The 27,444-nt window shown below is 39.5% G+C and overlaps 2 protein-coding genes across 3 annotated transcripts in view; one reads left to right on the top strand and one right to left on the bottom strand.

The window, feature by feature from the left end:
• Positions 1-11,180: 11,180 nt before the first annotated feature.
• On the bottom strand, positions 11,181-13,389 carry LOC139407629 (cyclin-dependent kinase inhibitor 2C (p18, inhibits CDK4)). Its single transcript, XM_071151462.1, has 2 exons — positions 13,198-13,389; positions 11,181-11,537 (listed from the first exon to the last, which is right to left on the bottom strand). The coding sequence occupies exons 1-2, from the start codon at positions 13,321-13,323 to the stop codon at positions 11,181-11,183; spliced, it is 483 nt and encodes a 160-aa protein (XP_071007563.1). The 5' UTR covers positions 13,324-13,389.
• A 2,692-nt stretch (positions 13,390-16,081) lies between these two features.
• The window catches only part of LOC139406625 (FAS-associated factor 1-like), an 88,060-nt gene continuing 76,697 nt past the window's right edge, over positions 16,082-27,444 (top strand). Inside the window, exons 1-3 of one of the 2 annotated variants that reach the window (XM_071149430.1) lie at positions 16,082-16,402; positions 21,101-21,169; positions 25,561-25,607. In XM_071149430.1, the coding sequence (XP_071005531.1) occupies positions 16,346-16,402; positions 21,101-21,169; positions 25,561-25,607 (173 nt within the window). In that variant the 5' untranslated portion in view covers positions 16,082-16,345. The remainder of the gene's footprint in view (positions 16,403-21,100; positions 21,170-25,560; positions 25,608-27,444) is intronic. The other variant, XM_071149429.1, reaches the window with a different exon arrangement.

Here is a 27,444-nt window from a genome sequence, read left to right as displayed (position 1 = left end):
TGAATGTTAACCTGTTTAAAGGTCTTACTCCCATTGACTACGGAGAGTTTGATCACGCAGTTGTCCGGAACAGCTGGTGCTCTGTTGCATGGTTCAGTGTTGCTTAGTAGGATTTGATCTTAGTCCTGTATTGATGCTTTGCCTGTTTTACAGCTCGTCGGAGGTCGTAGCGGGATTTCTTATAGATTTCCGGATTAGTGTCCTGCTCCTTGATAGTGGCAGCTCTAGCCTTTAGCTCAGTGCAAATGTTGCCTGTAATCCATAGTTTCTGGTTGGGATATGTACTTACGGTCACTGTGGGGATGACGTCGATGCACGTATTAATGAATCCGTTGACTGATGTGGTAAACTCCTCAATGCCATTGGATGAATCCCGGGAACATATTCCAGTCTGTGCTAGTGAAACAGTCCTGTAGTTTAGCATCTGCTTCCTCGGACCACTTCCGTATTGAGAGTGTCACTGGTACTTTCTGTTTGAGCAGGAATTAGGATATAGAGTTATGGTCAGATATGCCAAATGGAGGGCGGGAGAGAGCTTTGGTATGCGTGTTAGATTTCCAGATTTCCATGGGGGGGGGGGGGGGGGGGGGGGGGGGTGTAATATTAGAGATTGCGCACCAGCTGTTGTCGTGTGGGTGCTAGCAAGCAAGCAAGCTAGGTAATGCTAGGTACAGTGCCTTGCAAAAGTATTCACCCCCCTTGGCTTTTTACCTATTTTGTTGCGTTACAACCTGTAATTTAAATTGATTTTTATTTGGATTTCATGTAATGGACATACACAAAATAGTCCAAATTGGTGAAGTGAAATGAAAATAATAACTTATTCAAAAATATATATTTTAATTAAAACGATAAAGTGGTGTGTGCATATGTATTCACCCCCTTTGCTATGAAGCCCCCAAATAAGATCTGGTGCAACCAATTACCTTCAGAAGTTACATAATTAGTTAAATAAAGTCCACCTGTGTGCAATCTATGTGTCACATGGTTTGTCACATGATCTACGTGTATATACAGTGCCTTGCGAAAGTATTCGGCCCCCTTGAACTTTGCGACCTTTTGCCACATTTCAGGCTTCAAACATAAAGATATAAAACTGTATTTTTTTGTGAAGAATCAACAACAAGTGGGACACAATCATGAATTGGAACGACATTTATTGGATATTTCAAACTTTTTTAACAAATCAAAAACTGAAAAATTGGGCGTGCAAAATTATTCAGCCCCCTTAAGTTAATACTTTGTAGCGCCACCTTTTGCTGCGATTACAGCTGTAAGTCGCTTGGGGTATGTCTCTATCAGTTTTGCACATCGAGAGACTGAATTTTTTTCCCATTCCTCCTTGCAAAACAGCTCGAGCTCAGTGAGGTTGGATGGAGAGCATTTGTGAACAGCAGTTTTCAGTTCTTTCCACAGATTCTCGATTGGATTCAGGTCTGGACTTTGACTTGGCCATTCTAACACCTGGATATGTTTATTTTTGAACCATTCCATTGTAGATTTTGCTTTATGTTTTGGATCATTGTCTTGTTGGAAGACAAATCTCCGTCCCAGTCTCAGGACTTTTGCAGACTCCATCAGGTTTTCTTCCAGAATGGTCCTGTATTTGGCTCCATCCATCTTCCCATCAATTTTAACCATCTTCCCTGTCCCTGCTGAAGAAAAGCAGGCCCAAACCATGATGCTGCCACCACCATGTTTGACAGTGGGGATGGTGTGTTCAGCTGTGTTGCTTTTACGCCAAACATACCGTTTTGCATTGTTGCCAAAAAGTTCAATTTCGGTTTCATCTGACCAGAGCACCTTCTTCCACATCTTTGGTGTGTCTCCCAGGTGGCTTGTGGCAAACTTTAAACAACACTTTTTATGGATATCTTTAAGAAATGGCTTTCTTCTTGCCACTCTTCCATAAAGGCCAGATTTGTGCAATATACGACTGATTGTTGTCCTATGGACAGAGTCTCCCACCTCAGCTGTAGATCTCTGCAGTTCATCCAGAGTGATCATGGGCCTCTTGGCTGCATCTCTGATCAGTCTTCTCCTTGTATGAGCTGAAAGTTTAGAGGGACGGCCAGGTCTTGGTAAATTTGCAGTGGTCTGATACTCCTTCCATTTCAATATTATCGCTTGCACAGTGCTCCTTGGGATGTTTAAAGCTTGGGAAATCTTTTTGTATCCAAATCCGGCTTTAAACTTCTTCACAACAGTATCTCGGACCTGCCTGGTGTGTTCCTTGTTCTTCATTATGCTCTCTGCGCTTTTAACGGACCTCTGAGACTATCACAGTGCAGGTGCATTTATACGGAGACTTGATTACACACAGGTGGATTGTATTTATCATCATTAGTCATTTAGGTCAACATTGGATCATTCAGAGATCCTCACTGAACTTCTGGAGAGAGTTTACTGCACTGAAAGTAAAGGGGCTGAATAATTTTGCACGCCCAATTTTTCAGTTTTTGATTTGTTAAAAAAGTTTGAAATATCCAATAAATGTCGTTCCACTTCATGATTGTGTCCCACTTGTTGTTGATTCTTCACAAAAAAATACAGTTTTATATCTTTATGTTTGAAGCCTGAAATGTGGCAAAAGGTCGCAAAGTTCAAGGGGGCCGAATACTTTCGCAAGGCACTGTATATGCCTGTTCTGAAAGGCCCCAGTGTCTGCAACACCACTAAGCAAGGGGCACCACCAAGCAAGCGGCAACATGAAGACCAAGAAGCTCTCCAAACAGGTCATGGACAAAGTTGTGGAGAAGTACAGATCAGGGTTGGGTTAGAAAAAAATATCCAAAACTTTGAACATCCTACGGAGCACCATTAAATCCATTATTTAAAAAATGTAAAGAATATGGCACCACAACAAACCTGTCAAGAGGGGGCTGCCCACCAGGCAAGCAGGGCATTAATCAGTGAGGCAACAAAGATACCAAAGATAACCCTGAAGGAGCAGCAAAGCTCCACAGTGGAGATTGGAGTATCTGTCCATAGGACCACATTAAGCTGTGCACTCCACAGAGCTGGGCTTTACGGAAGAGTGGCCAAAAAAAAAGCCATTGCTTAAAGAAAAAAATAAACATATGGAAGAAGGTGCTCTGGTCAGATGAGACTAAAATTTAACTTTTTGGCCATCAAGGAAAATGCTATGTCTGGCGCAAACCCAACACCTCTCATCACCCCAAGAACAACATCCCCACAGTGAAGCATGGTGGTAGCAGCATCATGCTGTGGGTATGTTTTTCGTCGGCAGGGACTGGGAAACTGGTCAGAATTGAAGGATTGATGGATGGCGCTAAATACAGGGTAATTATGGATGGAAACCTGTTTCAGTCTTCCAGAGATTTGAGACTGGGATGGAGGTTCACCTTCCAGCAGGACAATGACCCTAAACATACTGCTAAAGCAACACTCGAGTGTAGAGGTCGACCGATTATGATTTTTCAACACCAATACCGATTATTAGAGGACCAAAAAAAGCCAATACCGATTAATCGGCCGATTTTTATATATATATTTGTAATAATGACAATTACAACAATACTGAATGAACACTTATTTTAACTTAATATAATACATCAATAAAATCCATTTCAGTCCCAAATAAATAATGAAACATGTTCAATTTGGTTTAAATAATGAAAAAACGAAGTGTTGGAGAAGAAAGTAAAAGTGCAATATGTGCCATGTAAAAAAGCTAACGTTTAAGTTCCTTGCTCAGAACATATGAAAGCTGGTGGTTCCTTTAAACATGAGTCTTCAATATTCTCAGGTGAGAAGTTTTAGGTTGTAGTTATTATAGGACTATTTATCTCTATACCATTTGTATTTCATATACCTTTGACTATTGAATGTTCTAATAGGTACTTTAGTATTGCCAGACTAATCTCGGGAGTTGATAGGCTTGAAGTCATAAACAGCGCAACGCTTGAAGCACAGCGAAGAGCTGCTGGCAAATGCAGGAAAGGACAAGCTAGATAAACTAGTAATATCATCAACCATGTGTAGTTAAGTAGTGATTATGTTAAGATTGATTGTTTTTTATAAGATAAGTTTAATGCTAGCTAGCACCTTACCTTGGCTCCTTGCTGCACTCGCATAACAGGTATTCAGCCTGCTACGCATCTCCTCGTGGAGTGCAATGTAGTCGGCCATAATCGGTGTCCAAAAATGCTGATTACCGATTGTTATGAAAACTTGAAATCGGCCCTAATTAATTGGCCATTCGGATTAATCGGTTGACTTCTACTTGAGTGGTTTAAGGGAAACATTTAAATGTCTTGGAATGGCCTAGTCAAAGCCCAGACTTTAATCCAATTGAGAATCTGTGATATGACTTAAAGATTGCTGTACACCAGCGAAACCCATCCAACTTGAAGGAGCTGGAGCAGTTTTGAAGAATGGGCATAAATCCCAGTGGCTAGTTGTGCCAAGCTTACAGAGACATAACCCAAGAGACATGCAGCTGTAATTGTTGCAAAACGTGGCTCTACAAAGTATTGACTTTGGGGGGGTGAGTAGTTATGCATGCTCAAGTTTTCCGTTTTTCTTTTGTCTTATTTCTTCTTTGTTTCACAATAAGAAATATTTTGCATCTTCAACATGGTAGGCATGTGTCAATCAAATGATACAAACCCCCCCAAAAATCCATGTTTAATTCCAGGTTGTAAGGCAACAAAATTGGAAAAATGGCAAGGGCGGTGAATACTTTCGCAAGCCACTATATCAACAGCTATTGTAAGCCAATCCATTAGGGGGCTGGAAGCTATGGTGCGCTTCGATTGGTCATTCATGCTGCAAGATTATGGAGAACTTGCATTAAATTCAGGTTTCCACAACTTTAGTCCCACCCTTTTCAACTCCCTCACAAAGGGGCCAGGGTTCTGGTCTGGAAGCACGCTTTTGACTGCACCTACAGTTTTGCCTGGTACTGCAGTTTAACTGAAGTATGGCCCAGAAAGACAATTCCTTTAGAGAAGACAAATCTGAAAATTCCTAATAAGACAGTTTAGTCCTCCCCTTTGTGCACAAAACATCCATTGAGTTATCCAAAATACATTTTTCCATCACTCACAACTGAAGATATTAACATTTTATATTCATGCTCTACGACATGAGCCCAAGTAGCCTGGGGATGTTCCGTTTGGCTTGTTTAGCTGTCCACGTACTGACAGAGTTGCTGGAGCATGCTTGCCGATACTGCTGTCTGTCCAGTACGCATTGAGTGCTAGTGCGCATGCGCAGTAATCCCAGTCAGAAAAATAAAAGCAACTACGAAACAGTGTATGCGAACATGAGTAGATTACGTTGTTCAATGGTCGGACATCTTGGACACAGTCTCCAAACGGGTTCCTTGGGAGGTCCCAAGTCTGACGTCACCCCATTGAAGTTTAAAACGGTTAAAGTTAGGGTTAGGGTAAGGGTTAGGGTAAATGTCACTTTTAGGTTTTTGCTAGTCAGTTTAAGGGTCAGTTGTGTCCTTATAGTCTCTCCCTAGAGTGGATAATGCTACATCCTGATGTTGCACACAGATTTCAGCCAGGGGTAAACAACAGACTGCTGAAACCTGATTGGCTGAACATCAGGAAGAAGTTTTAGCCACTTTAGCTAGCATGGTGGTGGAAAACGTTGTTTGATTAAGACTGTATGCATACTTTTCCAGCTTATTTTTTTCAGCAGCTTGCCATTTAAGCTAGTTGAGGAGGAAACCTACACCCTTGCAACCTGAATGGAGGATGTTTTATGTATGAGCTGGTTGCCCGGGGACACAAGTGCATAGCCGGCTGCATACATTCCTGTTGGACACAGATGACAAACGACATAAAAGGAATAATAGCGCCTAGAGCTATCTATGAACTAGAGACTGCGTCTAAGATGGATGCCTGTTGTTTTCAATGTAATCTACTCATGTTCGCAAACACTGTTTCGTGGTCGCTATCGGCTTCACAGAGCCTATAACGCCTGCGCACTAGCGCTTACAGTGAGCAATGGAGCAGAGAGAGTGGCAACAACTTCATCATGTCATCCAGAAATATAACAGATATTGGATGAATATAAAATGTTAATATCTGCGGCTGTGTAAAAATCAGCCTTGAGGACAATAACTTAAATAATAATATAGATAGTTTTGGCTCAAAGGTGATAACAAAAGTGTTTAAAAAAAATAATAATTTGACTTCTCTATGGGGCCGTCGATGGGAATTTTCCTTTTGGGCTTGATTTCAGCTAAACTGCAGTACCGAAAGTGCCCTCTGAGCAGAGTGGAAAGTGTGCTTGCAGACCGGAATCCTGGCCCCCTGGTTCATATACAGAGAAATAATAATAATACCCATATAACCTAGCGGTCAAACAGGGAAATGGTTCCAATCGTTTTTCAACCTTTCATTTTTTCCATTGGGGATTTTAGATACACTTCAAATAAGGGCTGTGTTTGGTGTAGGCTTACCCTGGAGTGACGTTTTGATGACCGTGTAAATCTCTCTAGGACAAGGTGAATTTATCAATATATTCGCCTGTATTTATCCCCCAAAATGAAATGCTAATTTGCAGTTTTTGTTTTGATGTCTATTTTAAAGCTAATTAGCATTTTCGAATCTGAGAGTAAATAGAGATGAATATATTGATAAAAGTCACCTTGTCAGAGATGTATGTGGTTATGAAAACATCACGCCAGGGTAAGCATACACAAAACACAGCCCTAATTTTAAGTGTCTCTAAAATCCTCTATGGGAAAAAGGAATTGTGGAAAAACGATTGGAACCATTTCCCTGTTTGACCACCGGGTTTTATGGGTATTACAGTTTTTCTCAGTCGCTTTGGTGCATTTCTTAGATCAAAAGTGCAATTCTTGATACTACTTGTACAAATTCCAAATCATCTAGTCACTTGTGCACATCATTAAAGCAATTTCTTATTCCTTTGAACAAATTGCAATTGATAATGTACAGGTGTCAGCTTTTTTCCACATTATCAATTGTTCATGTCATGTTGATCAAAATATAGTAGATGGTTCTCTGTTGAATAGTCTTACCCCTCAAAACATCTAGGCATTAGTTCCTTGCATAAGCCATTACATGCAAAATTGTTGAACTATTTGTCATAAACTGTCAAGCATAGTTTTACACATTTCTATTAGACCTTTTGTACAAAAACGTGAATTGATGAATCGTGCAGGTGAAATTGACCCTCACTCATGAAGGAATGTAAAGTGTTAGTTCAACCAACAATCAACCAGTTGTCTAAATTGCTCAAAGGTGCATCTCATGAAGAATCAATTGGCAAGCATATATAGACAGAACACATCACAGAGTTGCAATGTTTTACAGTAAAATGTGTGTTCGCATAGTTTTTGTCTATGTGAAAGTGTGCGATGCATCACTTTCCTCACATAAGACTGCAAGATTACCTCAAACCGGTGGCAGAGGACGCCTTTTCACACCTCAACAGGAGGAGGCTATTTGCACCATGGTCCTAGCAAACAATGCCATGAGACTCAGGGAAATACAAAGGACCATTATAGAAGACAACGATGTCTTTGAAAACATCCATACGGTTAGCATCTCAACCATCGACAGGGTGCTGCAATGAAACCAGATGAGTATGAAACAGCTGTACCGTGTACCATTCCAAAGGAATGAGGACAGAGTTAAGGAGCTACGGTACCAGTATGTACAGGTAAAACATATATCTATGTAACTACTTTACAGCAACATTTTATAGTGATACATAGTACAGTAAGCATAAACTGCACACATTTCCATTGCTGTGGAAGGAACATGCAATATATATGTGCATTTTATGTCACTCTTCCTTACCAAAACAAATTCAACTGTCTGTTCTGGGATATAGCGTATAATGGAGTTGGAATCAAGTGAACCCTCTCACAACTTTGTATATGTGGATGAGGCTGGCTTCAACCTGACCAAATGCAGAAGGAATATCGGATTATATCGGAATATCATCGGTCACAGAGCTACTGTGGATTTGCCAGGCCAACGGGGAGGAAATATCACCATGTGTGCTGCTATTTCGGAGCATGGTGTCCTAACTCATATCCCCCTTATAGGGCCATACAACACCCAGCATCTACTCAACTTTTTAGAGACTCTCTACAGGGTTCTCATCCCTGATGATGAGAGGGGTCTGTTTAGAGAGGATTTGCCAAAGTATGTGGTCATTTGTGATAATGTGAGTTTCCATCGATCAAACATCATAAGGCAATGGTTTGTGACCCACCCGAGGATGCTCGTAGAATTCCTCCCACCTTATTCACCATTCCTTAACCCAATTGAGGAGTTATTTTCAGCATGGAGGTGGAAGGTGTACGAGCGTCAGCCACACACACAGATGACCCTGCTGGCTGCAATGGATGCAGCATGTGAGGACACCACAGTAGACGCCTGCAGAGGATGGATAAGGCATTCCAAAATATTCTTTCCACGTTGCATTGGAAGGGAAAATATCCGGTGTGATGTGGATGAGAATATGTGGGCCGACAGACAGGAACGTCTGGATGTGTAGAGACAGCACAAAAGTGCTGCGGGCAAAGTTGTGCCTTAGGGATGGTTTCCTGTGTTTCTTTCTAATTTAGTTTTTTTTTTCCTTTGTGCCACTTGGGTTGTCCAGTCTCTTTCAATCAATAACCCACATACAGTAATATGTAAATAGTACTGTTGAAATTGATATATGCCATAGAAGTGCAGCCTTGTGCATTTTCAATACAGTAACTGTCATCCAAACTGTAGCCTAAGTTTACATCAGGTAATACTGTCAAAGTACACAGTTACATTGACAACATGCCTAAACATTTTGACGACCTTGTTCGTGAACAATGACTCAATGACTTATCATTCTGATGACACTGACATGATCATTGGCATTTACTTTTGAGAGATGTACTAAGGATTTTTAGTGACTGACTAGCTTTAGAAACATATCTATTGTATATTGCAGTTTGTACAAACTGTTCTGAGAAATGCACTTATTATTTTGCAGATGTTAGGGATGATGTGAAAAATGCACCAAAGCGACTGAGAAAAACTGTAAAACACCTCCTCTGTGTGGGTCTATACCCTGCTGCAAACATTCCAGTTGGTTGCAGATGACAACTTCAAAGGAATAATAGCGCCATCTGCCGGCTGGTTGGGCTAATACAACTCAATGATATGAAAATAAAACCGACGGAGTTCCACCTCCGACACCGCCAAAACAACACTGCAAATGTAAATTTGATTGAATGTGTCGTAAAAGGGATCATTACATTCAAGCATACCTGATTACTTTTGTCTTGATGGCTGTACTGTAGGCCTATCCCAATTGAAATAAAGTAGTCTCATCGCTTTGCTTGTATTAACTAAGCTTGTTTGAGAGACAACATGATTAGATAGCCTACACAGCCAACATGACTAGAAAGAAGTCAACCACATTATGTTCATGAGGGTATTACATAGCCCTTCACAGTTTGACTAAACTTATTTCTAAAAAATATAAACGTTTTCTCGCTTTTAAAAGACAAATGATATTGCTATTCAAAGTGCCAAACTTCTCAAATATGACCGTGGGACAGAAATTGGGCATGTTCCTCCTCACCTAACCTAAAGTAGCAGGTTAGGCCTATAAGCTATGGCTTTGCTGTGCTTTTCTCCAAGTGGCCACCACAAGCCGTGAATGTTTGAAGTTCGTATTTGAATGTTCATTGCGCTGTTAATTTCTCAAATGAATAAAAATAATATATATATAGGAATTGCCTGTCAAAGTGGTGCGTGGATAGACATTCGATGGCTTGAATAGTAGCAACTCTATAGCCACCTTAAAACTAACATTACATGATTTCAAAATCACAGTGACAATAAATGTAGAAGCAAAGCAGATGTCTAGCCAATGTTTGGAGTAACAATATTTGTTATAGTTTCATTGTGACCCCTAGTATTTCGGTCCAGCTCATATACTTCATTCCAAGGTAGGGTATGCCTACTTTCAATAGCCTATATTTTCCTTGAATTAATAAAATACTATATCGTATGGAACAATCACTGTTGGTTGATCACATCAGCAGTGCTGAGTAGCCTCAGGGGGATATAAAAAAAATGGCAAATTATTTAAAAAATGACGCAAACTTCTAATAATCAGTGGACAAATGAATTTATTCGTCTCACAAATCAAACAACAGTGAAAATAATCGATTAGCAATATTCAAATAGAAGATAATACAGTAAAACGAGGCATACTGGTAGTATAGCCCTACGTACATTATATTTCAACCAAATTGCTATCTAAAAGCCAAACAGAAAATCAGGTAAGACCTGCAGACAGTTGTTGTCTTTGGTAAAAAATAAAACGTGAATATTAGTAAACGCGTGCTTTCACAGTTCCTTACAAAATCTATTTGTTTGATTATTTACAAGTGCACGTAAAATCGAAAATAATTGCCGATACAGTCAGGCTACCATTAGATTGATAATTTATGACCAATGGTCTGGACAAGAAGAATGAAGGTAGGCCTAGGTTACTGGGTTATTACTCAAAATAGCATGGGTTTAATTAACAAAATGGGCTATCGGGACAAAATAAGACATTTGCTATGCGCACAAGAGTAGGTAGGCTACCTTGGATGAAGAGGGTCATCTATTCTAATACCTACAGCCTATGGTCTTGAAGTTAAACAATAAAATATTGTTCCTCATTTAATTTTAAATAGTCGTTGAAGTATCAAACCCACATCTCAAATAGTTAAAATGTTGGTAGTGAATTGAATTTGAAAGACAAATCCCCACCTTACGTGTACCACTAGGAAATATCGGAAAAACATGAGAGAAAAAAGAGAAACAAAGCAGCTGGAGATGTTGTTAGGGAAATGTTGTCGGCCTAAAAATGCTTTAATATATTAAATAGATTCAAATGATCATTCCAGTGGCAAAAAATCTCGACACATTTGTTCTGCTATGGAGAAAATTGGAGTCAAAAACTATGGAATTAGGCTATGTTTTCTTATTAAGTTTGGAGGAAACCTTCATGCTAGGGTCCTCCTTTATGATTGAGAATTGAGGCTATCATGTCTGAAAAACATCCAAATACATTGTAACCAGAGAGGTAGATGGACCTACATGTTTTTGCTACTTTCTTCCTCGTTCTTATGCAGGCCTACCACCTCGCTATCCCAGCCAGGATTGTCCGATATATATTCATTAATTAGTGTGCCCCTGAATGTATTGCGCAATGGATACTCTATGGTTCATAGTCGCCAGATCATAAGGTGTGTGGCCTTTGGAGTTGCACCTTGTGGCTTCCATCGTACAACCAACAAGGAGCTGGACCACATCAAGATAGCCTTCTCTTGCGGCTAGATGCAATGGAAGATTGCCATCATTGTCCAGGAGATTGACGTCTGCGCCATGATCCATCAGTACGTGTAGGGTGTCTGCATATCCATCCCTTGCAGCGTCATGAGTGATGGTGAGACCTCTGACATGGTCGCGCACGTTTGGATTTGCGTTCGCCCTCAGCAGCGCTTCGGCGATGGCGGGGTTACCAAGTTTCATCACCTGTAAAAAAATGTAAGAAAGAAAGAAAGAAGAAAAAAAAGGGGAAAATATAATCGTATATCAGAGCTGGTTGAGAGCGGAATACTTATATAGTATAGTATATGCAAAGACAGAACATGAAGGCTGTAAGAAGTATACCGTTTTAAGGAAAATATGAATTATTTAAGGCTCTGTTGCCGGGGGAGAGACACGTCTAGATGTACACCTGTTGTTTTCAAAAGGAATGATAAAAAAACGAATCTAAACCACATAACAATGTATTATGTATTCATTGTGTTAGCCTTTTTTCATTCGTCTTTTACCTAAATGATGTAAACCTATTATCTTCTAATAAATCATAGAGCCTTAGTTCGTCGTCATCATTATTAGGCATATAGAATTAATAGCCATGACATATATTTTTCATTTGGAAGAGAGGAGTGATACTAATAGTGTATTACAGTTTGTGCGTGGGGATACATGTCATACTTATATCGTTTTCTTATGTACTAAGGTAAATCTTATAGAGCACTTTGAATTTGAGTATAGGCCTAAATTGGAGTTATACATTCAACAAAAACGTGTGGTTGGGTCAATTAACCACTTTCAGCCCTTTTCATCTGCACCCTGGACCCTATAACATGGTAAGAGATTAGCCTGAAAATCTATCCAGTCTGGTCATGAACTGTCCAAATCAACAGTCTTTCACAATCTGCAATTTGCTAGTTTTACATGAGTTTGATTGTGTAATTTGAGAAAACAGTAAACTTAGTTAAATTTCTAAAGCAAACATTGCATTTGGAGATTCCCCATGTGGTCAAAGGCAGATATTCAGAGGTATGCCAAGGCGGTATAAATATAGCCTAACCAACCAAGTGATCAACCCACATAAATGTGTCATGACATAAAGAGACAGCAAATTAGTGTTTTATCTATAAGCTTAAAATTGAAGAAATAGTATTGTTGAAACCAATTACATGTTTCATAGGCCTATGTGTTTGAGTGTGCATGCTTGTCCAAAGAGTAGTGCATGAGGTCAAGCATCAAGGTCTTGACTATATTATCTTCTTTAATTATCACTATTGAGCAATGATACTTCTTTATAAATATAAACACATAATCATATTATTCAATGATTGACACGTTTTCATAATGTTTGAACCCATCCTTATCAAGATATATTAACCTGCTAAACTTTTTAGTCTACAGAATGTAAAAAATATGAATATATTCAACAACAACAAATATATAATGCATTGCAATTACAATTTCTGGTAAATCACGAATAGGTGTACATCATTATTCTAGTCTACATTGGGGGTTTTAGTGGTTCACATAATGCTACTAAATTAAGGCCTACAAGTCACTTTGCTGCACTCTCCATAAATCATACAATTTAAAATATGACACCCAGCACAGCCTATTCTCTTTATGCTACATTAAACTATTCGTTCAAAATCATTTGGATCAAGTATATATATAGTCCATGTTACAGAAAGTGTATCCTCTGGATAATTGTAACACTTTATTTGTCAATAAAGCACGCAGTTTAGTCCATTTTACATTAGGCTGTACTAACACACACATGCTAAGATGTGGTAGTTTAAGTTCAAATCGATCAAATAGACTGAATCATGAATTTATAGATTTACATGTTTATAAAATCAAATGCAGAACCAACCTGTAACGGTGTCCTGCCGAATACATTGTTTTCATTAACATCTGCTCCGTTCTGTAATAACATCTCGACTTCTGCTAAGTCTCCTCTTGCAGATGCGCTGCTCAGTCTGTTTGCCCCTCCAGCCATTCTTGGTGGACGAAAACCATAAAGAGAATAATGTTATATGATACAGGTTTCACAAGTTGATACTAAGGTATGTGTGAATGATTTTGATGGTATACGTCTTCTTGGTTGTGACGCAAGGCACTGCGAAAATGTAGTAAATAGTCTGTAGCCTGAAAGAAGTTGGTACACTGCCAGGGTCCGCCTCTCTTTTTAATACCATCCCAATGTAACAACTCGCATCAGCACGGAAAACATGGATGTCACGCCATTTCCAACTCAAATGTATGGTCATCACCACCTTCCTTAAAAATGATTTATTTTTTATCACATTGGATTGGAATGTTGGATGTCCACTTGTAGACCTAGATGCACGAAGTTGAAAAACTAAAAACAAATTCCAATCGTCCAGCCTGCAGAGTTGAGGTTTATCTTTATTCATGAACCCCGTTCACGTGAAGTTGATAACGTTTGAGATTCTAAAAGAGTGTTCAGGGATATTTCCCATGGTTAATTTATAGACCCGTGTTATTCTGAAAGATTCTATCCAACTCCACAATTTGGCTATATACTACCCTTCCGGACTGACGATACAGGTTAGCCTACAGGTGCAACTTATCTGCAACTCCAAAATGTTGGTCTGTCTCCTGCTCTCAAAAACGTAGACTATGATGTCCTGCTGCAACTGTATCCATGGAACATTGCCGTTTCGTTAGGGCTTGTAAGTTTGTAGCTTCTGATTGTCGACTTGCTCTCTTACCAGTCCGGGGCTGAGAAAGATAGTTTAGAAAAAAACATTCTGACAACGTTAAGTCATCCAATGACATTTGGAGAGATGCTTGTTCAGAGTTTTATGTACACTTCCCGCCCATTTTCAAATGACGATACACGGTCTGGATATCGTCCTTCTTTGCTTCATTAATAGTAGCCTAAAGTGTTTGTTCGGGACAGTGCGCGGGAACAGTTTAGTCATTTGATATTGACGTTATATTAGCATATTCCGCTGAGCACATTACTGTAGCAGCATTGCCTACCATCTGTTACACTGAACAGATTTACGCTACTAAACTTGTAAAGTTGAGTAAATAAATGAAATCAACCACACCATGGGCTAAGTAGTTTCAAGTTCAGTCTGTAACAGGCATATGCCGGGTAGGTGTAGCCTAATCATGTAGGAATATATCTTAACATAGCCTACACAAATGTCAATGTATAGTCTAGCCTTCATTCATATAACATTCTCCTACATACGACACCTCCTTACCCTTGCCATCATATGTTGAATTAGTTAATTCATTCGACTGGTTGGAAGTCAGTATTTGAGGAAAAAAAGGCTGTTCTTGACATCACTTTTAGCCTATTTTTCAAATACGGAATCCGAACGCATAACAGTCGACAAAAGCGAGAGGGCGGGACTGAAAACAGTGATCATCAAAAAGGCTGCAGTTATGACGATAGCGTCCTAGGCTACTTTCCCGAGTGCAACCACAAGATCACATTTTCATGACCAAAATATGCCACGGAATGTTGTTCCAGAACAGTTCATATTGTTCTCTGGTTAGGTTCGGTTGTCATGTCTCTGGCAAAGGCAACAAGTAAACTTGAGAGCACAGAAGCAGAGCCATTTTCTGCACAAACTAGTCATATCATAGGGCTACCATTGTGAGAGTGTAGGTAAGCCTACCTGTCAAAAACATGATATATTCAATCAGTTATTTTGGATATAACCTAGGCCTATGCATACAAACATTAGCATTGTGATTTTGTTATCAATGAGATCGGCATGCCTAGATTAGGTATTGAAGGCCAAGTCTGCAATTTCACAGCCTGACCCTGTCACTGTGTTTGGTAAAATGAGGGATGGGAAACATTGATCGACAGAGTAGATTGGAAAGACTGATATTCCATGAGATTGATAGTTTGACCATATTTTAAAGCTATACATTGTTAAATGACTAAATTTACAAATAAAAACAACCTAGAATTTGGGTTATGATGGGGGAAAGACAGGTGTAGGGTCTATGCTAGCTAAGTCTACTAAACTCATGCCTATTCAAACATGTTATTATGTAAGATGACCATTGGAAAGAATATTGCTTATCCCTATTTGTAAGCCTTTTATGTCAAATGAATAACTTAGGCTACTTAAATCATTATGTTAAACATTTTTAGAACGAGAGATTTCCGTCTTGTGAGACATGAGAAATGTTGGCTATAGGCCTTCAGTACGCACCGTGTGGGCCATTGGAGCTGTCCATTGGAGTTTGTGTTGTTTTCTCATAGTAGTTTATTAAACATTTGATGTGAAAGCTCAAAAGTAAGGCTAATGTTAAAACAAATGAATCCGTTATGTGGGCTATTTCTGGTTTTGTGGTCTAGTACAATTCAATACAGTAAAATATACAACAATACAGAACTTGCTTTATTGGTCCATTTTCAATTTGAAAAATCAAAAAATAACTGATCTACATTTTCTGTCTCCTTTGATGGGTTGTCCTGATAGGAATGCTTTTATTACCTTGCATATGCTACTGGTATGGAGTACAATGAAATGTATTTATCAAAGAGAATTGTCACTTTAAGAATAACAGCTGAGCTTCCTCACGATGCGACAATTTGGGCATACCGTGAAGGCGAAAGGTTCCAATGTTGCAAATAGAAAATTAAATGCATAGAATCAAATGGATTCTCAAAAAAATAGAGCCCTCCAACTCTTTGTCGACCCATTCGCGCTCTATACATTGAATGTATATGTGTTCAGAACGTTACAGCAAGATGAACCATACCCAACTTTGCGGTTGCCGTAAAGCGAAGACATAGCCGTGAATACTGACGATAACAGAGAATTGAAATTCATATAAGCTGTACAAACCAACCCAAAGTGTGGCATTTGCTCCTTAGACATCTGGCGCATATTGATGTCTTGAGTTTACTTAAGACGATATTTACATGATATCTAGTGACCCTTTGCCTGAGTGAGTGAAGCGAGATAGCAAGCAAGCGATAGAAGAAAAATAGCTTGCTAGCGTTTTAGCCAGTCACTGCGATGGCCTCTGATAGCGAAAACAACATGGACAGAGAAATTATTTTGGCTGACTTTCAGGTGGGTTCCAACTTTCCTCATGTCACAATTACAAAGCTAGCTACTTACTTAGTTTATGTTGAATCGTAACCTACATTAATAGGCAGTGTCAATGTCAACAGTGCTGTCTCGTCAGCTGACAAGGCAAACACATTTCGCTAGCTAGCGTGTTAACGCTTACTTAGCTCACGTTAGCATGCTAACAAGCCAGCTAACGTTAGCAAATTGAGCTGCACCACTGTCCCGCTTATCAATAAGTTGATGCATTTTAACAAAGTGTGTGTAAGTAAACACAGGTGCGTTTGGGGTATTTTAGAATTACATTGTTGCAGAGCATTTCCTAAAGCTGTCAGCCCCCAAAATGAGCTAACGTTCGCTGGCCAACTAATGTGGTATGCCAGTCTAGTAGCTAGATGGCTAGACGTCAGTTGCTAGCTCACTAGCTACTAGTAACAACAAAGCAGAGCACATAACTAACATGGATTTAAATATGATATAGTTAGCTTGGTGTCCTCTTTACATAAATTAGCCATGAATTGTAAATATTCAACTGACAGATGGCTGGCTAACTTGCTTGGTCACTGTTGAGCTAGCTAGTAGAGACTTGAATTTCTTATGCAGTGTGTCCCTGCTCTAGTGTTTGAAAGTATGAGCTGGAATAAGGTTGACTATCTGTAGAGTGGTGATGATTTATTAGCCAGGTAAGTCAGTTGGCTAGCTACCTAACGTTCAAATGAACTTTATATCATCCTGATAACAGGTCGTTGAATAACAAGGCCACAAAAAAGCTGAAGAACACAGTGCACCACGTGACTGAATAAGTGTGTTGTGAATAACATTGGCGTGAGCAACAATAGTGGAATCCGCGGGTCGCCTTCAAAATAAAAGTACCCAATGAAACTGATGCAAACGGATAAAAATAATGACACAATTCGACTAAATAATGTTAAACAAGGTTTGAATGTTATAATTGTCTTTTGTTGTAATTAGTTATTTGGATTTGCTTTAAAGTACATCTGTTTAGATCGCACTCTGGATATCTGAATTATTTTCAGAATTGCATTGGGGGCATACTTATATGCGACTGTACAACCAAACCTATGGATTGTGCACCCATGAAATGGTGTATCAGCCTACTCAGTGACACTCACAGAACACTATGTACAGTTAACCCAAATATTATCATCTAATTGCAGTCTGAATAGTGCTGTGGCATTCATTACATTTTCTCAGCTGGTGATTGAAATGCAAATAACTACCAGTCTCACAGTAATTGACCATTAAATAACAAACACGTTTAGCATCTCCTGGCTTCCACTCATAGCCTACAAGCCACTAATGCGGACCTTTTTAACATCTATATTTTAAGAAGGAGAATAAATCCATTTAATATAACCTACACCATCACAATAAATACATTTTATTTTAGGCTACATTTTCTTCATATGTTTCTTTAGCCTAATTTCAGAAGAACAGAATAGCATATTCTGAGTTGTCCTTATGTTAGCCCCTGATCTGGCAATGACATATGGCTGTGGGCAACACTAGTTCATTTAGCAGACAATATTTGCTTAGAATTCCATGGCATAATTTTGCATTATTTTAATAGTATGAAGAATACAGTTGAACATAGCTGAACAAAATACCATTTTTTCCCCCAAACGATTTCCCGAGGGAGTATGTACATGTGCCTATTCTGTGTTGAGCAGTTAACAAAGAAAGGGGTCCTCTTATCTGCTTAATTTAGTTATTTATGCTATTTATTTACAACTTTAGTTGTAACACAAACGTTAGGCTATATGTTTAGATTTTTTATACATTCTAAGGCTGCATGATGAGCTCTGCTCCACATGTTTCATCAGTCTCTTCACAATTTGACAAGCACTTGATAATATTCTCATCCAGCAGACTATTCTTAATTTTATCTGGTCTTTCATATCGGGGCGGCAGGGTAGCCTATTGGTTAGAGCGTTGGACTAGTAACCGGAAGGTTGCATCATCCTGATAACAAACCCCCGAGCTGACAAGGTACAAATCTGTCGTTCTGCCCCTGAACAGGCAGTTAACCCACTGTTCCTAGGTCGTCATTGAAAATAAGAATTTCTTCTTAACTGACTTGCCTAGTTAAATAAAGGTAAAAAAAAAAATTGCCTACTAATATACAATACATGACCAAAAGTATGTGGACACCTGAGGTTGGGCACAGATTTTAGACGATTAGGCCTGGCTTGCAGTCTGCGTTCATCCAAAAGTGTTCAATGAGGTTTAGGTCAGGGCTCTGTGCAGGCCAGTCAAGTTATTCCACAACGATCTCGACAAACCATTTCTGTATTGACCTCAATTTGTGCACAGGGGCGTTGTCATGCTGGAAAGGGCCATCCTTAAAATGTTACCACAAAGTTGGAAGCAGCACTCGGCGGGCCTGTTCTGTGAACTTGTGTGGCCTACCACTTCCGGGCTAAGCCGTTGTTGCTCCTAGACGTTTCCACTTCACAACAACAGCATATATAGTTGACCAGGGCAGAAATTTGATAAACTGAGTTGTTGGAAAGGTGGCAGCCAATGACAGTGCCTCGTTTAAAGTCACTGAGGTCTTCAATACGGGCCATTCTACTGCCAATGTTTGTCTATAGAGATTGCATGGCTGTGTGCAAAAATGTTATACACCTGTCAGCAATCTAGTGTGTATGTGGAATTATTTGATTTAGAATGGCCCACAAACAAAATAATCCGTAGCTTGCAATCGAATAGGGAATGGAGGTTAAGTGCGTTACGTTTTTTTATATGCAAGCATAGGCGGCGTGTCCATAAGGGGAAGCTTTCCCAAAAGTACATTTAGATTTAAATTGCCAAAATTGTATAGCCTAATTAGCCTCCTCCCGTCTATACATAAATAAATAAAATCATTCAAAATAGTCAACTAAATCATGATTTGGGCACAGAGGATCATTAGCTACTTAAATTGTGGATGGTTTTAAATCACATTGCCTACAGTCGGAAGGGAAGGCAGCGCGTGCAATTTGAGCAGATTATTGTTGATTTTTGACTGAAAAGTAGAGGCCAAGCTTATCGCAATATTTGAAAATACAAGCGCATAATTCTCAACCTAATTGAGCAAATAATAGTATAGCCTATTTTATTGGCGCCAGCGGAGAGCATCGGCAATAACCCAAGGTCGAGTGCACACCGCACATATCTACTATTTTTCATTGTTGGGGCAGTTCTTCTTAAATTCATTTATCGGACCAAAAATTCCTCCAGTTAGATGGACGTCCTATTATTTTTGTCTTCTCGTAGGCATATTGTTATTTTTACTTACAATTTTAAAACAAATGTTTACCCCTTTTTCTCCCAAATTTCATGATATCCAATTAGTAGTTAGGCTTGTCCCATCGCTGCAACTCCTGTACGGTCTCAGGAGAGGCGAAGGTCGAGAGCCGTGCGTCCTCCTAAACACGACCCTGCCAAGCCACAATGTTTCTCGACACTGCTCGCTTAACCCGGAAGCCAGCCGCACCAATGTGTCAGAGGAAACACCGTACACCTGGCGACCGTGTCAGCGTGCATGTGCCTGGCCACAAGGAGTCGCTAGAGCGCGATTGGGCAAGGACATCCCGGCAGGCCAAACCCTTTCCTTGTTGTAAAGTGGATTAATGGGTAAAAAAAATGACGATGAAGTTGAGCAGTGACTAGTGTGGGTGGACTGGAGTTCCGACGTCACAGAAAATTACGTTTTATTTTTTTCTAGATGTAATCGTTGTTTTAACAGGTAAATTGACTGAGAACACATTCTGATTTACAGCAACGACCTGGGTAAAATATGTATGTGTATATATATATGTGTGTGTGTGTGTGTGTGTGTGTGTGTGTGTGTAAATAAACCTATTTCAGCACCCAAAGAATAGCCTGCATTTACACATCACATTGATGCTCTGTGTTCTTCAGCATTTTTGTGGCTGTTATCAGTTTTTGATAACTTAATTTTATGTGATGTAGGAGCTCCAGTCTGCCCACTCTAGTCGCCGCGTCAATCATAAATCGTTAAGACTGCTATCCATGATGACAGAATTGCTTCACAGTACATGCTCTCCTTTTTAGCTCCTCTTTAAACCACATCAGGCTTCATGCAGCTAAATCTGCAGAATCCTTTCAATGTCACATTAATAATAGCTTTAGCATAGGTGGTTAGTGCAATGGAAATAACTAGTTCACTGTAACATGTCTTGATACTGATAATAACCTATTATAACTTGTCAGTCAAACCACCCAGTGATGTACTGAGTGGAGGAGCCTTATTCATTAAGGACTATATACATAGGATAGTTGATAACAGGTAATTACAGTATCATTTAGTGTTATCTACTGATAATGGTAATTTATGCAAGTAGTGTACTTTCCACATGTGTCCATTTTATTGGTGAGGCACATTTGGGAACGTGGAGCAGTTTGTAAATTAGTTAAACTCAATCTCTTAATACAACAAACAAATCTGCTATAATTGTTTGTAATGAGCTGGCATGTAGGCGTTGTGTTTTTAGCAGATGCTTTTATCCAAAGTGACTTGGCTACACAGTACAGGTCATAGTGACACACATTCAGTTGTCAATGCAGGAATCAAACCCATAACCCTGGTGTTGTCAGTTAGCACCATAGCTGCTCAATTACACTTTCTATTGGTCTTTGTTATGTACATGACCTCTGTTTCTGTTTTTCTAACAGGCTTGCACTGGCATTGACGACATTGCAGAGGCAATCACGCTCTTAGAACTCAATAATTGGGATTTAGTGGTAAGTTCAAACATCAGTAGGTCATATGAACAAGACTCAATTTTCTTCTTATAAATTGGAAGTATTTAATCTATTTATTTAGCTGTTAAAATTGTTGAACTACAGCCTTTAGTGGTGCACATACCTTTGAGTAATGTGAGTTATAGGTTTATATTTCAGTATGTGCTTTACAGTGATACTACTGTTATATGTGGTAATTTCTGGAATATAATGCCAGCATTTTTGTTGTTCAATCAACATTCAATCAATTAAATGTACTTTATTAGTTTTGCAGTTGGGAAAACTATGTAGGCTCATGTCTAGTGATGGTCCATTTACTCTGTGCTAACATACATTTATTAAATGAAGACCTATTTATATAAAATGATGGCCTAGGTAGGCTTAATTCACAATTCTCTACTCATATCCACAAAGGCTTAGTCTATATGGTGAACCTGACAAAATCAAACCATGCTACAGTACAACTGGGCACTGGTGCGTTCTAGTTACTGCAACTTTTAAGCCAGTTCAATTGACCAAATAAGCAAAAAGCATAGCCACTAAAAGCACACAGTGTGATTTTGTTACCTATTTCAGTTTGTTTTCTATTTTAACAGAAATGGTACACTTATTACTGAGATGTTTCAGCCCCTTGATTGTGACGTTTCAGTCAACATTGCCCCATCATTACCATGTCTATCCAGTTGTCAGAGACAACGTAATTTATTTTTTATTATTATTATATATTTTTTTTACAATGTAACCCTTTATCATAAAGTTTTTGTTTTTTAATGGGGGCGTGCTATATTTAGCAGAGTGCTGTTCTTGTGCTGGCAGCTATTCAGAGCAAGCAAGCAGGGCGTAAGTAGTCTGGGTACCAGTCTCTTCAGCTAATCCACTCCATGTTATGTGCCAAAGAGACTGGCTTTTATGCCGTCTTCAAATATGAACATTCTATCATTAATGAGCTCAAGGAGAACAGAGGATTTGATCACCCTCACAGCTATCCTCCAATCACAATTATTATGCAAATATATATTTTTTTTGTCCAGACGAAAGCAGTGTGTCAAGTTGCTAGCGCATGTCTAAATTCTCAAAATAATATATTCTGCAATTCCAACCACAAAATGTGTTAGACTTTGTTATAACTAATTCTATTTTTAGGCGCCACATGTTATGGAAAATGTGTTATTTCCAACAACCAATGAGCAACTCCTCCGTATATCCAGCGCATATTAAATGTTGAGATGGCCGAAAGGCCAGGCTCTTTGGCAATTGTTCCCTGTTCTAGAGCTCTCACCTCCAATAGGTTCCTAACAGTGGGTCAAAACTACTCGCTGCTAGCATTGTCCTCTTGCTGCTCTCTCAATCCTCTACAGTTCCCTAAAATGAGTTTCACAATAAATCATTTTTCTGAGGCCTACAGTCTGACACAAAAAATGAATGATCTGTTCTCCTGTGATTTGTCTTCTCTATATTTTCATATCATCCTATCTACATTGCCTTCAGCAATAATTCACACCCCTTGACTTTTTCCACATTTTGCTGTTTTACTGCCTAAACACACTACCCCAAAATGTCAAAGTGGGATTATATTTTTACAAATGAAAAGCTGAAATGTCTTAGGTCAAGAATTCAACCCCTTTCGTATGGCCAGCCTACATAAGTTCAGGAGTGAACATTTGCTTAAGTCACATAAGTTGCATGGACTCTGTGTGCAAAAATAGTTTTATTTAAACATGTATCCTGTTTGCAACTAGGCACTAACATAATACTGCAAAAAATGTGGCAAAGCAATTAACTTTTTGTCCACAATACAAAGTGTTATGTTTTTGAGCAAGTCCAAAAACGCATTACTGAGTAACACTCTTCATGTCTTCAAGCATAGTGGTGGCTGCATTATGTTTTGGGTATGCTTGTAATTGTTAAGTACTGCATAGTTTTTCAGTATAACATTTTTTTACGTAATGGAGCTAAGCACAGGCAAAATCCTAGAGAAACTTGGTTGTCTTCTTCCCCCCAGACACTGGGAGATGAATTCTCCTTTCAGCAGGACAATAACTTAAAACACAAGTCCAAATCTATGCTAGTTGCTTACCAAGAAGTCGGTGAATGTTCCTGAGTGTCCGAGTTAGAGGTCGACCGATTCATCTGAATTTGCTGATTTAATTAGGGCTGATTTCAAGTTTTCATATCAATCAGTAATCGCCATTTTTGGACACCAATCATGGCCGATTACATTGCACTCCACTAGGAGACTGCGTGGCAGGCTGACTACCTGTTATGTGAGTGCAGCAAGGAGCCAAGGTAAGGTGCTAGCTAGCATTAAACATATCTTTATAAAAAACAATCATACTTAACTAGTGATTATGTTAACTACACATGGTTGATATTACTAGTTTATCTAGCTTGTCCCGGCTTGCATATAATCGATGCGGTGCCTGTTAATTTATCATTGAGTCGTAGCCTACTTCGCCAAATGGGTGATTTAACAAGCGCATTCGCGAAAAAAGCACTGTCGTTGCACCAATGTGTACCGAACCATAAACATCAACGCCTTTCTTAAAATCAATACGCAAGTATATATTTTTTAACCTACATATTTAGTTAATATTGTCTGCTAACATGAATTTCCTTTAACTAGGGAAATTGTGTCACTTCTCTTGCGTTCTGTGCAACAGAGTCAGGGTATATGCAGCAGTTTGGGCCGCCTGGCTCGTTGCGAACTAATTTGCCAGAATTGTACGTAATTATGACATAACATTGAAGGTTGTGCAATGTAACAGGAATATTTAGACTTATGGATGCCACCTGTTAGATAAAATACGGAACAGTTTCGTATTTCACTGAAAGAATAAACATTTTGTTTTCGGAATGATAGTTTCCGGATTTGACCATATTAATGACCTGAGGCTTGTATTTCTGTGTGTTATTATGTTATAATTAAGTCTATGATTTGATAGAGCAGTCTGACTGAGCGGTGGTAGGCAGCAGCAGGCTCGTAAGCATTCATTCAAACAGCACTTTTGTGCGTTTGCCAGCAGCTCTTTGCTTCAAGCATAGCACTGTTTATGACTTCAAGCCTATCAACTCCCGAGATTAGGCTGGTGTAACCGCTGTGAAATGGCTAGCTAGTTAGCGGGGTGCGCGCTAATAGCGTTTCAAATGTCACTCGCTCTGAGACTTGGAGTAGTTGTTCCCCTTGCTCTGTAAGGGCCGCTGCTTTTGTGGAGCGATGGTTTACGATGCTTCAAGGGTGGCTGTTGTCGACGTGTTCCTGGTTCGAGCCCAGGCAGGGGCGAGCAGATGGACGGAAGCTATAATGTTACACTGGCAATACTAAAGTTCCTATAAGAACATCCAATAATCAAAGGTATATGAAATACAAATGGTATAGAGAGAAATAGACCTAAAATAACCTTAACCTAAAACTTCTTACCTGGGAATATTGAAGACTCATGTTAAAAGGAACCACCAGCTTTCATATGTTCTCATGTTCTGAGCAAGGAACTTAAAAGTTAGCGACAATGTAATTTGGGTTAGGGTTAACCCTAACCCTTAAAAATTAGCTTTTTTACATGGCACATATTGCACTTTTTCTTCCTTCTCCAACACTTTGTTTTTGCATTATTTAAACCACATGTTTCATTATTGAGTTGAGGCTAAATTGATTTTATTGATGTATTATATTAAGTTAAAATAAGTGTTCATTCAGTATTGTTGTATTTGTCATTATTACAAATAAATAAATCAAATAAAAAAATTGGCCGATTTTAATCGGTATCTGCTTTTTTTGGTCCTCCAGTTATCGTTATCGGTATTGAAAAATCATAATTGGTCGACCTCTAGTCCGAGTTACAATTTTAACTTCAATCTGCGCAAGGCTCTTACCCAGAAAGACTCCCAGCTGTGATTGCTGCCAAAAGTGAGTCGAACATGTATTGACTTAGGGGTGTGAATACTTATGGAAATGAGATATTTCTGTGTTTAATTTCCAATACATTTGCAAAAAAATTATCAAATTGCTTTGAAAATATAAAATAAAAAATCTGACCCAATTACACCCAATACCCAATAATGACAGTGTAAGCATGTTTTTAGAAATTTGAATTCAGGCTATAACCACAAATGTGGAATTAGTCAAGGGGTATGAATGCTTTCTGAAGTAATTACTGTAACGCTTAATTTGGGGATTTTCATTTTGAAATATATTAGCGGTTAGTGACTCCGCTTCTCGCATGACTGATTTCAAATGCAACCTTTTGCAGTCATTCTATTAGCAGGAACTGGCAGTAGAAAGTTATGGGGACATTTACCTACAGTAATCAGGATTTGATGTTGGAACATGCATGCTTTCAGGAATGTATTAAGTTGCAACACAACATTTTCCATGGTCTTTTCTCTCTTTACAGGCGGCCATCAATGGTGTGATACCACAAGAGAATGGGATCTTGCAAAGGTAATATGCCAGAAAAGCCTGGCTCTTCAGAAGAGTCAATCAAGTGTTCACTGTGCAAATTTTGTCAGTTGGCTTTGTTCAGATATGTGAGGGAACGGATAATAAAATGTAGCCTGTTTCCTAAACATCCAGTCCAATAATGTTGCCCATATTGCATGAAGTCCCGTAAAGCTACGGCAAAATAGAAACACCCTTTACACAGGAGGCATGCATCACCACATTCAAATCCATACTTAAAAACTGTGAGCAACAAGTCCGGTATTGCTCATGCCTCAACATTTCAATACTGCCTCAACATTTCAATATTTCCCAAGCTGTGTCCTGTTCTTACTCACTTGAAATATGTGTGTAAATGGAAATCGAGGCCAGTGGCTTAAAACTACCATTGCACACGCTCTTCATGTACTTTCTGTAAGCACAGGTGCGGGCAATGCCCTGAACATTTTGCTGACCTGAATATAGAACAATAATTTGTATGAAATTATGCGAGAGATTATAGAAATGTCATAGTATCTTATATCACCCACAGTGAAAGCACATTTTAGAGAAGAGATGGTTACTTTTTCATGCTCTTGTAAAATAAAATTGGCCTTCTCAAAAAAGCAAACAGTACCAGTCAAGTTTGGACACACCTACTCATTCAAGTTTTTTTACATTTGTTATTTTTTACTATTTTCTACACTGTAGAATAATAGTGAAGACATCAAAACTATGAAATAACAAACTCGGCAACAACAACAAACGTCCCTTTTTTAGGACCCTTTCTTTCAAAGACCATTTGTAAAAGTCCAAATAACTTCACAGATCTTCATTGTAAAGGGTTTAAACACTTTCCCATACTTGTTCAATGAACCATAAACAACTAATGAACATGCACCTGTGGAACGTTCGTTAAGACACGAACAGCTTACAGACGGTAAGCAATTAAGGTCACAGTTATGAAAACTTAGGACACTAAAGAGACCTTTCTGACTCTGAAAAACACCATAAGAAAGATGCCCAGGGTCCCTGCTCATCTGGGTGAACGTGCATTAGGCATGTTGCAAGGAGGCATGAGGACTGCAGATGTGGCCAGGACAATAAATTGTATTGTCCGTACTGTGAGACGCCTAAGACAGCGCTACAGGGAGACAGGACGGACAGCTGATCATCCTCGCAGGGGCAGACCACATGTAACAACACCTGAACAGGATTGGTACATCCGAACATCACACCTGCGTGACAGGCAATGGATGGCAACAGCAACTTCCCGAGTTACACCAGGAACGCACAATCACTCCATTAGTGCTCAGACTGTCCGCAATAGGCTGAGAGAGACTGGACTGAGGGCTTGTAGGCCTGTTGTTAGGCAGGTCCTCACCAGATATCACCAGCAAAATCACCACCTATGGGCACAAACCCACCATCGCTGGACCAGACAGGACTGGCAAAAAGTGCTCTCCACTGACAAGTCGTGGTTTTGTCTCACCAGGGGTGCTGGTCGGATTTGCTTTTATCGTCGAAGGAATGAGCGTTGCACCGAGGCCTGTACTCTGGAGCGGGATCGATTTGGAGGGGGAGGGGGGCGGTGTGTCACAGCATCATCGGACTGAGCTTGTTGTCATTACAGGCAATCTCAACATTATGCGTTACAGGAAAGACCTCCCTCATGTTGTACCCTTCCTGCATTCTCATCCTGACATGACCCTCCAGCATGACAATGCCACCACGCACAGAACGAGCAGTATGGCTGATTTCCTGCAAGACAGGAATGTCAGTGTTCTGCCCTGGCCAGCGAAGAGCCCGGATCTCAATCCCATTGAGCACGTCTGGGACCTGTTGGATCGGAGGGTGAGGG

This window comes from Oncorhynchus clarkii, chromosome 4, assembly GCF_045791955.1.
Source record: "Oncorhynchus clarkii lewisi isolate Uvic-CL-2024 chromosome 4, UVic_Ocla_1.0, whole genome shotgun sequence".
NCBI classification, from domain to species: domain Eukaryota; kingdom Metazoa; phylum Chordata; class Actinopteri; order Salmoniformes; family Salmonidae; genus Oncorhynchus; species Oncorhynchus clarkii.
Note: the sequence above shows the minus strand (reverse complement) of the source record. Positions and strands in the feature narration are given on the sequence as shown.

Excerpts from the sequence above, each read along its gene's own strand:
- LOC139407629 (XM_071151462.1), bottom strand. The coding sequence starts at position 13,323 with ATGGCTGGAGGGGCAAACAGACTGAGCAGCGCATCTGCAAGAGGAGAC. Across the intron at positions 11,538-13,197 it reads TCGGCAGGACACCGTTACAG|GTGATGAAACTTGGTAACCC; the intron begins GTTGGTTCTGCA and ends ATTTTTTTACAG.